The sequence below is a fragment of the Diplotaxodon limnothrissa genome, linkage group LG7, assembly GCF_057381915.1.
Source record: "Diplotaxodon limnothrissa isolate DT_005_m linkage group LG7, D_limnothrissa_male_GT1.1, whole genome shotgun sequence".
NCBI classification, from domain to species: Eukaryota; Metazoa; Chordata; class Actinopteri; order Cichliformes; family Cichlidae; genus Diplotaxodon; species Diplotaxodon limnothrissa.
In genome coordinates, this window is record NC_140602.1 from 68,436,438 (window position 1) to 68,450,017 (window position 13,580).

General features: G+C 42.5%; 1 protein-coding gene across 1 annotated transcript in view; it reads right to left on the reverse strand.

The window, feature by feature from the left end:
* Positions 1-8,895: 8,895 nt before the first annotated feature.
* Positions 8,896-13,580, reverse strand: part of galnt18a (UDP-N-acetyl-alpha-D-galactosamine:polypeptide N-acetylgalactosaminyltransferase 18a) — a 197,058-nt gene continuing 192,373 nt past the window's right edge. Inside the window, exon 11 of the mRNA XM_085360204.1 lies at positions 8,896-12,784. Within this exon, the coding sequence (XP_085216330.1) occupies positions 12,638-12,784 (147 nt within the window). The 3' untranslated portion in view covers positions 8,896-12,637. The remainder of the gene's footprint in view (positions 12,785-13,580) is intronic.

Here is a 13,580-nt window from a genome sequence, read left to right on the forward strand (position 1 = left end):
ATTAAATGCAGAGCTGTAGTCTATGAAGAGCATTTTAACATAATTCCCCCTTCTAGTGTCCAAGTGAGTGAGTGATGTGTGGAGGAGATGAGAGATGGCATCGTCTGTGGAACGATTTGGACGGTAAGCGAACTGTAGTGGGTCCAGTGTGTCTGGTAGTGAAGAAATGATGAAGTCTCTGACCAGGCGTTCAAAGCACTTCATCACTACTGAGGTGAGGGCTACAGGGCGATAGTCATTGAGAGAAGCAGGGTGGGGTTTCTTCGGGACAGGAACAATGATGGACTCTTTGAAGCATGTGGGGATCACCGACTGAGATAAAGAGATGTTGAATATCTCAGTGAACACAGGAGCTAGCTGGTATGCGCAGTCTCTTAGGATACGACCTGGGATGCCGTCTGGTCCTGCTGCTTTCCTGGTGTTCACTCTCTTGAAGGCTCTCCTTACTTCATGCTCGGAGATGACGAGCACGTTTCCGGTGCTGGCAGTATCTTCCTGTCTGCAGCCGTTAGCGCCGCTAACACTAGCATTGTTGGAGACCTTAGCTGCAGCCTCGAAGCGAGCATAGAAAGTGTTCAGCTCGTCTGCCAGAGTCACGGCCGCGTTCGTCATACCGGTTGTTGGTGCTTTATAGTCCGTTATTGTCCTTAGTCCCCGCCACAGGCTCCTAGAGTCACTCTGTTGGAGTTGTGACTCTAGTTTCCTCCCGTAGCGCTGCTTCGCCTCTTTCACCGCCCTCCGCACGTTATATGACGCGGCTTTGTACGGGTCCATGTCCCCCGTCATGAGTCCCGTGTTGTAGGCAGCGGTGCGGGATCTCAGAGCGTCGCGGATGGTTTTATCCACCCACGGCTTCTGGTTGGGAAACGTTGTGATAGCAATTGCAAAGAGCAAAGGGCTCAAAGGGCAGCCTCGTCATGTCCCGCGGTGTAAAGAAAAAGGCGCTGATCTATCTTGGTTAGTAAGAATGGAAGAAGTGGGATGTCTATATATCATATCAACCCATGATATAAACTGTTTGCCTAAACCGAACGTCTCCAGCATATAGGCCCACTCGACCTTTTCAGCATCTAAGCTCAGCACTGTGATCTTGGAAGCCGCCCAATGCCCGTTATACATAATGTTAGAATTGATCATTTATGAGAACCACAGACTGTATATAAAGAATGGACACAATACAGATCTGAAGAGTGAAGCCAAAGCTGAAGGTCCTGAAAGTCTGCAGTTCTTTAATGGCCAAAGGGCAGTTTGGAAAAAGACAGAAAAAATCCTTTACCTCCTCCATTAGAGACGGGACGCCTGACACCGACGCCTGTTTCACACCGCCAAATGTTGACTTTAAGTAATTTGATTACATGTAATTTTGTTCCATAACTACAATATAAAATGTTAAATTTAATGCTCAAAAGAAATTACTTGATTGATTTAATACAATTCACTATTAATTATTAAAATAAACATTTGATCTTGTGTATTTCAATTGCATTTTACTCAAAATTATGTCTTTATGCTTACTGAGGGTGAAAATAATTTTTTTGAGTGTAATGAAGCAGACTCGTTGACAACACTGTGCCGAGGCTTGTATCGCAGTGATCATGTGACTCGCTCTTTCATTTGTTATAACCAGAGGTGAAATGCTCCATCCTTCAGTTATTCATCTTTTCATCGGCCCAGCTTTGGCTCATATTGGAGCAGCCCTCATGTCAAAATGTGTGTAATCAATAAATGTTGCTAGGCAACCTGGCCTGTGACAGTAGCTGTTTAATTTACATCAAAATGACGTCCTTAGCATCCTTTGACATCCTGTTCTTTTAAAGCCCAAAATTCAGCATTATAAGCCCAGTTTAGCAAATGTCTGATGATGAAGTTTTATTTTAATTTTAACACATTTTTAACCTTTTTAGCCCACCATAGGCCCAAGTCCCGCAGACCTTATCTTTTTACATGCTGTAGTACCATTTTTGGGAGCATTTCGAGTTGCTATACATCAATATACCATTATATCCCAGACTTTAATATATGTATGCATTAAGTAAGTACGTAAATTGCAAAAAAGTGGAATAAACTACAAAAAAAAAGAAAAAAATATATATTTTTACACATATTTCTAGTTACAGACATTTCGAGGTAGATCCGTCAAAACTGTAAATGCAAAAAAGTTGCACAAAATAGTTTCCAACTACAGGAAAATTATTTTGAGTGTCTTTATAATTTGACAGTTTACAAAAAAATCCAGCATGTACATCAAAATAAGCTCTAAGCCACCCAGAAACTATACAGCTGATCGGATCGGCAAAGTGTGTTTTGGATTATAATGTTTTTGTGGCTGTCAGCGCTTTTTACACGAGTTTTGCAAAAAGCCATTTGTGGAAAGAAACCGCGACCTGGGAAGTTGAATGCATAAGATGTAAGTACAACTCCTCCGGTTTCATTTGCAAAAAAATTATTGCGCTAGCTTATGTGGTTGCAGTTACACCAGGATTTAAAAATAGTTATGCAAATTGGAGTGTGCCCACTCCGATGGGCTTAAAAGTTTTTTTTTTAACTGCCAGGGTCAAAATGACCGCTCGACACTTCTAGCGGTTAATACTTATAATTACAACTGGCCACTAGATGTCACTAGAACGGTTTGTCTTTGAAGCTTTAGATAAATTTTTTTCTGATACCAGGAGAAAGTCTCAAAGGCTTCACAAAGCGTCATGCGCCCATCTCTACACTGATGAATCCACGGACCCACTCGCTACTTTAAACATCCAGATGCTCACTTTATGACAGCGTCCATTAGAGTCAAAAAGAGGACAAACCACCCAACAGGCTTGCAGTGGCTTTTTTTCTCCATACCTCACTTGTGCACTTTTAAAATGTCAAGTGACAGCAAAAACACATCACATCCATCTTTTGCACACAGTCTATGGTAAGAACCAGCTTGAGTTTTAAACCACAGGCGTAATCATAAAAAAAATCTTTAAACGATTTTGACTGACCCACATTTTTTCACAGGACTGTTTAAAAGTTAAGACTTGGCTTTGGGGTTAAACTTTGATTTGGTTAGGTTGAGTTTAATGTAAATGTTTGGCACTTAATCATAATGACGAAACCTAGGAGGGTAAAAGGCTTGAAAATGTCAATGAATGACCTCAAAAATGTGTCAACCGTGTTTGTGTTTTAATGCATGCAGCAGTGGACCTGAGACACTCCTGACATGTGATGCTGTGCTTGTTCATGTTCACAGCACCACACGCTGACATAGATGCAGAGAACGTGGACAGACAGACAGAGATTCCTACAGTTATTAGAAACGAACCATAGTCTCAATTTCTTGTAATGCTAAATAATCCAGTTTCTGCCATATTAGCAAAGTAAAAGACTTTATTTGAAATTTTATTATCTCATTCTATTTGTAGGAATCCATTGCTTGGGTCCATTTCACACCGGCCTTGAAACTCAACTAGCTGAAGTTATGTGTGCCTAACTGCAATAATGACTGCACTTTAACAAAGTGTTAAAGTTAACAACTGCCATACACGGAGAATGAGAGGAAAAGTATAACGTATTCCTGAGCTCCCCCCATCTGGCCCGCAGGAGCTTATTCCACAAAATGAGAATCTTTTTGTGGAACCGAATGGCACATGAGAATTCAATGTCATTCCACTGTGGGTTTGAATTCTGATTGTTTCCTTTGCTGAGCCCAGGTTTTATCCAGTTAGAAACAGAAGATTAGGCCCTTTCCCTGCCAGGAGAGCTTTCATTTCCATGCTGAAATATCGCTGATGTAGCGTTGGCTCCTTAATCTGATAATCAGATCCCCTAGAACTTCCTCTTTTTTGTGCCCTTCTTGTCTCCCGTGGACCTTTAATCCTCCTCTCTGTTGCCCTTTTCTCCTCATTCTGCACCCCTTATCATTTCCAAGCATTTACTCCCCCCCCCCTCTATTTCCCTGCTTCCCTTTTCTTCCTGTACTTCTTCTCTCTTCCATTCAACACATTCGGCTGCCAACAAAGATAAAAAGCTAAGCTCTTTCTAATGCACCTGATTGATGGACAGGCACAGATCCAATGAAGCGTTGCCCTTCAATTAAGCCTCTGTGGTCACCTGGCAACAGTGTTAACGAAGTGTACCCTTCAATTAAGTCTCACCGGTTACTCAGCAGAAGCCTGAGCCAATGAGGCGTGAGCAAAGGTTGCTGCTAAGTCGTTAACGCTCCCTTCAAGGCCCCCGAGTGCAGCACTGGCTTTAATCACTCAGTCGCCATTTAGCGCTGTTGCACAGATGTGTGTGCGCGTGCGTGTGTGTGTGTTTATTATCACGCGTGCTCACGGCTCATTGGAGGTGCTCGTAACATCAAAGGCATTGATGTTACGAGAGGCTTGTTTATGAGGTGTTCATGGTAACTCCCCCAAACAATACAGGTGCAGGGCTTCGGCTTTTATTACAAGTCATCCTTGGAAATGCTTTATTGCTTCTGGAGGCTGAGCCTTTCTGGGGATCTCTGTTGTGCTTGAAGAAAGGGCCGTGTTAAAGGATGGATTCCTCTGTAGTGGAGATGCATCTGCTTCATAATGATATCTATTAAAAGAGGGGGAGGCAGTGCAGGAAAAGTGGATTAAAAAGAGGAGAGGATGGGGTCTGAGTGAGGAGGAGTGAGAGGAAGAGGGAGGCAGAGCGGCGAGGATAATGACAGGAGGCGAGAACGAGTGGGACAGAGAGAAAGAGTGAGTCCAGGCAGCTCATCGGTGGCCTCACAAGAGAGTGGGCTGCCGCCTGGAAGTGATAATTAGTGCATCCTCAGAGGCTGCAAGGCTGCACAGGGCCACTCTTCTGCCCCCAGTTTAGCTGCACTACAGAGGATAAACTGCACCAGTGAGGCTTTATTATCTTTGTCTTTGGTCTGGGTTGTTTTCCCCAGAGCATCATAACTTTGGAAATGATGAGAGCTTTCAGACCGTCATCAGGAGCTCAACCCTTCACTGAGATGGAGAAATATTTTTCAGACAGCTCTCTCTTCATTTCCAGATCTTGTATTTTTGTGACATCACAGATGCACTTGTCTCCTGCTTTTCCTTATTTTCTGTCATATTTACTGTGTTTCAACGTTGGATGTTCATATTCAACATGGACACCCTTTGAAATAATGTGATCAGTGTACGTACAAGTGATGCCCATGAGCCATGAGCTCAGGATCCAGACCACAGACAAGCAGCCTTCAGACGAGCCTCTGTTCTCTTTTTGCTCAGCAGTGGTTTTCTCTTTGGACTCCATTTTTGCCCGGTCTCTTTCTTATGGTTGAATCATGACCTCTGACCTTTACCAACGCAAGTGAGGCCTGCAGGTCTGTAGATGTTGTTCTGTGTTCATCCTGGTGGATGAGTCATCGATGCACTTTTGGAGGAATTTTGGGCTTTTGGACAACATTGAAAAGTTATTATTTTGAACCGTGAACGATTTTCTAGTGGCGTCCGAGATAAAAAGCATTAAGGTGGAAATGAGTAGAAAATGTTCACTTTAATCATCATGTTGTCACCATTTATGTTCTTGCTTCCCTGCTGTCACGACTTTATCGGCAACCATTAATAGCTCAAATGAGCTTTGGCTCATTACTCTTGTAATACAGGAAATAGAGGAAAAGTTTCCACCACACACAAATCAAACTTTAGCTCCCTGGATGAAAGTTAAATCACTGCAGCAAGCCTAGATAGGCTTACTTTTTTAACTGTGAGGCTCTTTTTAAGGAGAAAATGCACATTTCTCTCAGAACCTTACTGAGGATGCAGTTTAGTTCTATATTGTCATTTTCAAGAGACAGGTCTGAAAGTAAGATAAGATAAGATAGAACTTTATTAATCCCTTGGGTGGGTTCCTCTGGGAAATTCGACTTCCAAAAAAAGCACAGCAACGACCGAAGTTACAGTTACAGAACTGTTATATATATATATACACACACACACACACACACACACACACACACACACACATATAAATACAGAGACAAATATAAATAAAATATACAAAGGGGATAAATAGAATAAATAGGAATAAAAAATAAAAATACAAGTGAATTGCACATTTCAAGTATTGAGTCTATTGCACTGTTGACTATTTACAAAAAGTATTGCACAAGGTATTGTACAGTGAGGTGCAGAGGCACTACAGCTTAGTTGTTCCCTCCTTTGTCCTCCTGTTTCCCCTCCCTCTCCCCTCCAGAGAGGAGTTAAACAGTCTGATGGCGTGTGGGACAAAGGAGTTTTTAAGTCTGTTAGTTCTTGTCTTGGGGAGAAGCAACCTGTCACTGAACAGACTCTTCTGGTTGTTAATGGCCGTGTGCAGAGGATGCCCAGCATTGTCCATAATGTCCATCAGTTTCTTTAATGTCCTTTTCTCTGCCACTGTCACCAGAGTGTCCAGCTTCATGCCGACCACAGAGCTAGCCCTCCTGATCAGTTTCTCCAGCCTGGATGAGTCCTTCTTTGCTGTGCTGCTCCCCCAGCACACCACAGCATAGAAAAGTACTCCAGCAACCACCGACTGGTAAAACATCCTCAGGAGCTTCCTGCAGATGTTAAAAGACCTCAGCCTCCTGAGGAAGTACAGTCGGCCTTGGGCTTTTTTATACAGGTGCTCTGTGTTGCATGAGTCCAGTTTATTGTCCACCCACAGCCCGAGGTATCGTTCATTTCCCTTGCTTAAAAAAATGGCAGCATGAAATATGAAATGTTTGTGCGTATTTGTGTGCATGCAAATGATGGCCTTTATGTGACAGTGGGAGCGTAAACAGCCGCATTACCGGGACTGATGTTAGCAGTGCTCAGAGAGTGCCGCTCATACATGTTTCATGATGTCAAACTCCAAGTTCAGCAGAGACACTGCTGCAGGAAAATGCATGGGCCAGTGCAACATTTAGTAGGTGCAGGCACAAACTCGGTAAAGACATGAGTTGAATGAGACTTCAGTCTTTTGAGATTTGGAGTAGTTTCAGTTTACAGTACTTTTCCTCTCCACCTACACTACACACTCATAAACATACAACCTCAATTGTGTTTGTCATGATTGGGTATAAAAGGAGCATCCCCAGAAGGCTCAGCTGTTCACAGGCAAGGACGGGGCGAGGTTCACCACTTTGTGAACAACTGCGTGTGCAAATAGTCCAGCAGTTTAAGAACAACATTTCTTAATGCACAATTGCAAGGAATCTTGGGATTTTTCTACTGTCCATAAAAAGATTCAGAGCTCTGCAAGTAAGCGGCAAGGCCGAATAAGAACACTGGATGCCCATGACCCTCGATCCCTCATTTGGCACTGCATTAAAAACCAACATCATTCTGTAAAGCTATTACTATGCGGGCTCAGTTAACACAGTTCATCGCTACATCTACAAGTGCAAGTTAAAACTCTACCATGCGAAGCGAAAGCCATATATCAACAACACCCAGAAATGCTGCTGGCTTCTCTGGGCCTGAGCTCAGCTGACACAGACTGACGTAAAGTGGAAAAGTGTGCTGTGGCCTGACGAGTCCACAAATCTTGTGGCAAAGAGGAAAAGGACCATCCGCACCATGCCCCTGTCCCAGCAGTGTTGCAGGCATCAAATTCAAAATGAGTGAAAATTTGCAAAACAACAATAAATCTGATCAGTTTGAACATTAGCCATATTGTCTTTGTAGTGTATTCAATTGAATATAGGTTGAAAAGGATTTGCAAATCATTGTATTCTGTTTTTATTCATGTTTCGCACGACGTCCCAACATTGGAATCTGGGTTGTACATCCTCAGAACAGCGTGCTGAATCCACTGAACAGTTTTCCATTCTTCTGAAAAGAAGACTTTATGTCATTCATGGTGTTTACACACAGATTAAGAATAAAAGAACAATTTTTATTTAGACCTTTATGAATCAAATAATATTAGCTCAACAGTGTTTAGTGATCAATATCCATCACAAAAAAACAAAGAAAAAAATCACACAGTACAAGTTTAGCCATGAATATTTTTTTAATTTTTGGTAATTATAAATATCTGCTTTAAATACACTAACAAAATAGCTTGGACATTTTTCATGACTCGATATAGTAACAGCTTCCCAAAAATTGAGATACTTTGAAAATTTCAGGATCTACAAACCTGAGCCACAACGAAAACAAAAGATCAACAGAAGGTTTGGTAACCGATGCTACACAGTAGCTGATAGAAGATGAGCAGCTCCAGTCCTCCACGAGTTACCAGCGCCGCGAAACGCGTTACTGACACGTCAGCAAGCTCCGGCTGAAAACAAAAGATCTGAATACACAACAGCCAGATTAACAATTCGACTTCATCGTCTTTAGACAGCGTTGAATGATTGGGAGATTGACTGCAATGCACTTATATTTGATTAAAAGCTTCACAACAGTGTAAATTTCAGAGATCTGTAAACGCTGCACATGATTCAGCAGAAGTAAACACACATATCCAATCAGCAAAGGTTCATGTACTCTAATGTAAAGAAAATAGAAAATACCCTCACATGTATGGAGTTACATTTGTGCCACAAGTCAGTGCAGACCTGATTTTTGCCATGTGACAATCAATCTACTTCTTCCTATGCTTAGAGTTGAAGCACAAATGACTCTCTGTAAGTCAGAGCAGCATCTGCTGTGCTGATTAACTACGCGTATGTGGGTGCCAGTTTCCTCCTAAGGGTGAGGGAAGGATACTCTTCTTTGTTGGTACAAGTTGTTGCAAGCATCGTTTAGCTGTACACACAATAGTTGTCGAGAGAAAGCCACCTGCTCCCGGTTCCCTTTGTTCTTATTAATATTACATGTTGTATACCTATGATGCAAAGCTTTCAGGGAATTACATCTTTAAAGAACAAAACAGAACAACATTAAGCGCGCACACACACACACACACACACACACACACACACACACACACACACACACACACCAGTGTTTGTATTGATTTTGCTTCCTGTTGGAGAATTTTCAAGGGAAAAAAGTTCCCCCTTCAGAAACTTGTCCACTATCTAGATTTCCATCTGTTCAGTTACTTTTTGTGATTCTGCATTAATTCTGCACATAACTCGTTTGTGATGAGTACACATCCTTCAGGATACCTTTGAAAAGCCCACACAGACGTGCAGAAAGACCTCACTGCAGCGAGTAGGTGGTGGAGGATGGATTGTCGTGCTTGCTCCCATTTTAGTGAACTGCTAATTCTTTCAAAGAGACACCGAGGTCTTCCTCTCGGGTGTCGCTAATCCCCTAAACATCTGATCACGTCAGAAAGTTGCAGCTGCAGTTTGTAGCAATGCTATGGATGCGGTCTCCTTCCTTACAGATGTTGATGCTGTGTAATTTTGTTTTGTTTCCTTCCTTCACCTGGATGCTGAGGTCATGCCAGCCGCTGATTTTCCTTCGTGAGCCATCGTGGAGGGTTTGGGTTGGGCCACTTTCAGTCCACTTTAAAGCTGCATTGAATCATCTGAAAAACTGTTTTCCTTGATGAGATCAGTTTAAAATTCAACGCTGGTTGTGGAAACGGGGAACTTTTAACACCTGTTTAAGGAAGGTGTAGGTTGTGTTGCTAATCTGTCTTTAAAGCACTTTTTGGTGGTTTAATGACCTGTTTGTTTTGAATCATAGTGAATGGCTCTCGGTCTTCTGGCATTAGTTGTTTCAATGTTCAGGACAAACCTTCTGTAAACCAGCTTTGAGCTTTTAGGCTACGTGAAACTTTGACAGCAAACAATAAAGGTGATTATCCACACTGACTGTGGGGAAGATTCCTAAAAACTACAGTCGCTCCTGTCTAAAAAACAGCTGTTTAAGTGTAACCTATGATATTTTACATGTTGCTTTTTAAGATACTGTATATCCAGCCTACAAGTGTCAGTCTGGTCCATATTTCCCAGCCTCGGCCAACAGCATTCAAAGTTGAGAAAAACAGAGCTGTGGTGAGAAGTTTGCATCCACTCATCACAGCCATGGATGTCAGGCTAATTTGGGGTGGGATGTTTTTTTACAGTGGGGTGGCTGTGTGGTAAACTTCTTTGATGCAAAGCATGAAATGGGTGCACAAGTTTGAATTTATTTTGGATTCCTAACCAGCTGCCTCTGACATGAGAGAGACAGTTTCGTCTTCTTTCAGACGTCTGCAAAGTGGTGACACATCTGAATAATTTATACAATTGTTTGAACTGATGATCTTGAAATCTACAGATGTTTAGAAATGGCTCCAAGAGACTCTCCCAAGTTATGTAAATCTGCATTTTCACTAATTCTTCACTGAGTTCCCTGGACCGTCCCATTGCTCCGAGTATGGGCGGGCCAACGAGCGCAGTCCTTTGTAATGATGCAAAGAAACTACAAGTTTTATTCAATCATGATCACCAAGTTAATGGGCCTTAGCCTGTACGTATACTTCTGACCATGTGTCGATTATAGAAAATCCAAAATAAGTTTAAACTTGTGCACGCAGTTCTTTTCTTTTAAGTCATTGAAATGCAGCGATTCACCCTGAAAAAAGAACAGCTGAAAGAAATTAGCCTGAAATTCAGACCTGTGACGACTGGATGAAAACAACCACAGCTGGATTTGTAAATTCATAAAACTCCAAATATCTGTATTTTACTGTGATCTTTTCATACTTTTTTGCTGTGTATTCTGAATGAACAACCATCCAAGGTTAAATTTTCATTCACGTGGCACTCAACGAGCGGGCAGCAGTGACCTCTAAATCCAGGGAAAAGAACGCCGCGTTTCTTGTTGAAAAGTTTAAAATTGAAAAAGGAGGAAGTGTCTGAAATAGGATAATAAATATCTGAGGTTCTGCACCTTTATGCTACACCTACGCAGGCATTTTCAATAATTTTTCTTGATTAGACATCTTCTGAGGACCGTGTAGGAGTATTGCCGACATGCTGTGATAAACTACGGACCTGAAATCAGGTTTAGTACACGTTCTGTGGTATTTAATTCTTCTGAATATTTAGCCAAGGTTTGGGCCACCCTAACAAATTCTTAGTTTAGGTGTGACTTTGACCTGTACTGACCTCAGCAGTCACCATGATGGACTGAGCGCTCTCATCACTGCGTCTCTGCTGTAAGCTCTTAAAAGCCAGAGCCGTCGAGGAGAGCGCTGTGGCCACGTCTTCTGCTGCTCTAAGGTTGCATTGTGTGATTACTCTCTTCAAACGCGTTGGAGAGGCATCCTTTACAAGGTCAATGAGAAAAAGCTGATGGGAGCAGTTAGTAATTTACAGACAGCACAGATGCAGCCAGACAATGTGAGGATGAAAACTGTAGTCAGACACCGAGCTGGGCCAACGTGAGCAGGGTTGGTTTATAACAAACCCCCCACCATATTAACAAAAAGTCTGGTTCTGAAAGGGCAAATGTGCACATCATTCCCACTTTTTCCATATGCTGAGGGATACTGCAGGTATCTATTAAAGTCAAAGCAAAGCATCTGATACACAGCCACCTGTGGGCAACCAACACGACATCTGTAGGTTTTTGATCCAACTGGATTATCTTTGCACTCACGTTATATTTCTGAGTGTTGAGAGGGCTTTGAAACATGATTTTTGAGATAAAGTTAAAAGAAAAACTTAAATTTTAAATAGTGAGGAAATCTAAGAGTTAGTTGTTGTTTTTCTGCAGAGATAATTCAGCATTTCTAAAATCGTGCACACTGCAGCACACTGCTCCAGGTGTCAGTGGACGGATGCCGTGGAAGCTCCATCTTCTCCACATCACGAAGTCTTTTGTCCTGGCAGGTGTTTCCAGATTTCTGTTTAGAAGTGTACACACACGCCAGAATGATTGGCGGTTCTGTCTGTAAACCATTTAATCCCAAAACACACTCTGAAACCCCTGAGTGACGGTGTTTCTATCACAGTGCCAGTTTAAATCACTCTGTGGTATTCTTCATTAGACCAGCTCCTTTTTAGTGACATCAGGAAATCTACAGCACCTGCTCGGTCGCTCCGCTCCAGTCGAGCGGTGATGGTAACGATTTAAAACCTGCCCTAAAAATCAAACGTGAGCAACACGCCGGCTGCTTTGCAACAATACGCTCACCTCGCATCTGTCCGTCTGCACGCAAACATATTGAACCGCGCTCACTCAATTTGTTTTGAGATTGTGTGATGAGGCTGTGGCAGCTCAGGCCTGAACTTAAACTACCGACTGGGAGCCAGAATACATCACAGGCCCGCTCCTGCAATAACCAGACTGCTTACATGATTTCATGAGCCTGTCTCCCGGAACAAGTGGCTATATTTCTCATTTCCATCGCAGAGTGGGGAGTTTTAAGAGCTCCGGCTCCATCTGTGAGTGTCTCTTCTCCCAGGTCATTGGTATAAAATGGTTATTAGGTTACTAATGGTCCGTGTCTGATTGGAGCACATCTGCTTCTATGCAGATTCTCCTTAAAAATAAGTCCAGTACTGAAACTAACTTTTTGAGAGCTTAGTTTGATGCTGAGGTCAGTGTGTTAGTCCATCTCTAACTGGACTATCATTTGTGCACCAGACCTCTATGATGGTCCATCCTGGCTTTGGGTCAGTTTGGTTTTTCGGTGTGAAGTGGCAGACTTCCTCAGTTAGACCAGTCCATCACATGAAAGGTCTCCTAATGTCTGACTGGTGTCACTACGTTCACTGTGGCAGGACAGTCAGTATGTTGGTGATGGTCCATTTCTGATCCGTGCAGTCCTGAATTGCCAGCTGGAAACTGAACTCTGACTGTCGGCTCTCCACCAGCTCCAGACAGCGCTGCGACTCCATGTTTTGGATGGGACCACCCTGGAGAGACAGAGACAAATGAGGTGAGGAATATCTCAGCATACAGGCAGGACGGGTGTGACGTTCTACTGGTGTTTTTGGACGAGCAGTAACCTCCATGGCTGAAGAGCAACGCGCACGAGTGTCAAAAACTGCAGTTGCTCTAATGGCCACTCAAGTCAATTCCTATAGATTCCAATGGTAAAAATGCACAATTTCAGCATTATAGCCTGGCTATTATAGACTATTGGCTATACTGTATATAGATATATCTATGTATGTAGACAGGGTGGCTTTAGCTCAGGAGGTACAGCAGGTCATCTACTGATCGGAAGCTTGGTGGTTTGATACACCAACATACACATATATTAAGTGCACCATCCTCAAAAGCAGAGCAACAATCTCCATATTCATGGAGAAACAGGAAGCAACTTTTCAAATGAAACCGAGTCTCTGCAACGTTTACAACACGTCTGCCATAAAACGTATGAGGCAGTTTACAGCAGAGCTGTCAGGTATCTCAAGCATATTTTGACCTTGGCTTTGGACTTTTGCCGGTTTAAGACTGTAGCGTGAGAGTCCAGACTGACGCCTTATTAGAACCGTATTAGTTACCGAACACACCACACACAGATGGTCTGTAGTAGTATTTTGTGTATGTACGGTCAACTAATGTCCAGTAATATTTAAACATTTGGTGCTATGGTAATTATGCAATGAAGCTAATATTTCATTATTATAAATTCAGCCTCCACAGGTGATTGATGTTTATTACATAGTGAGTATTTTACCATTCAATTAACAGTTATTTAGATGT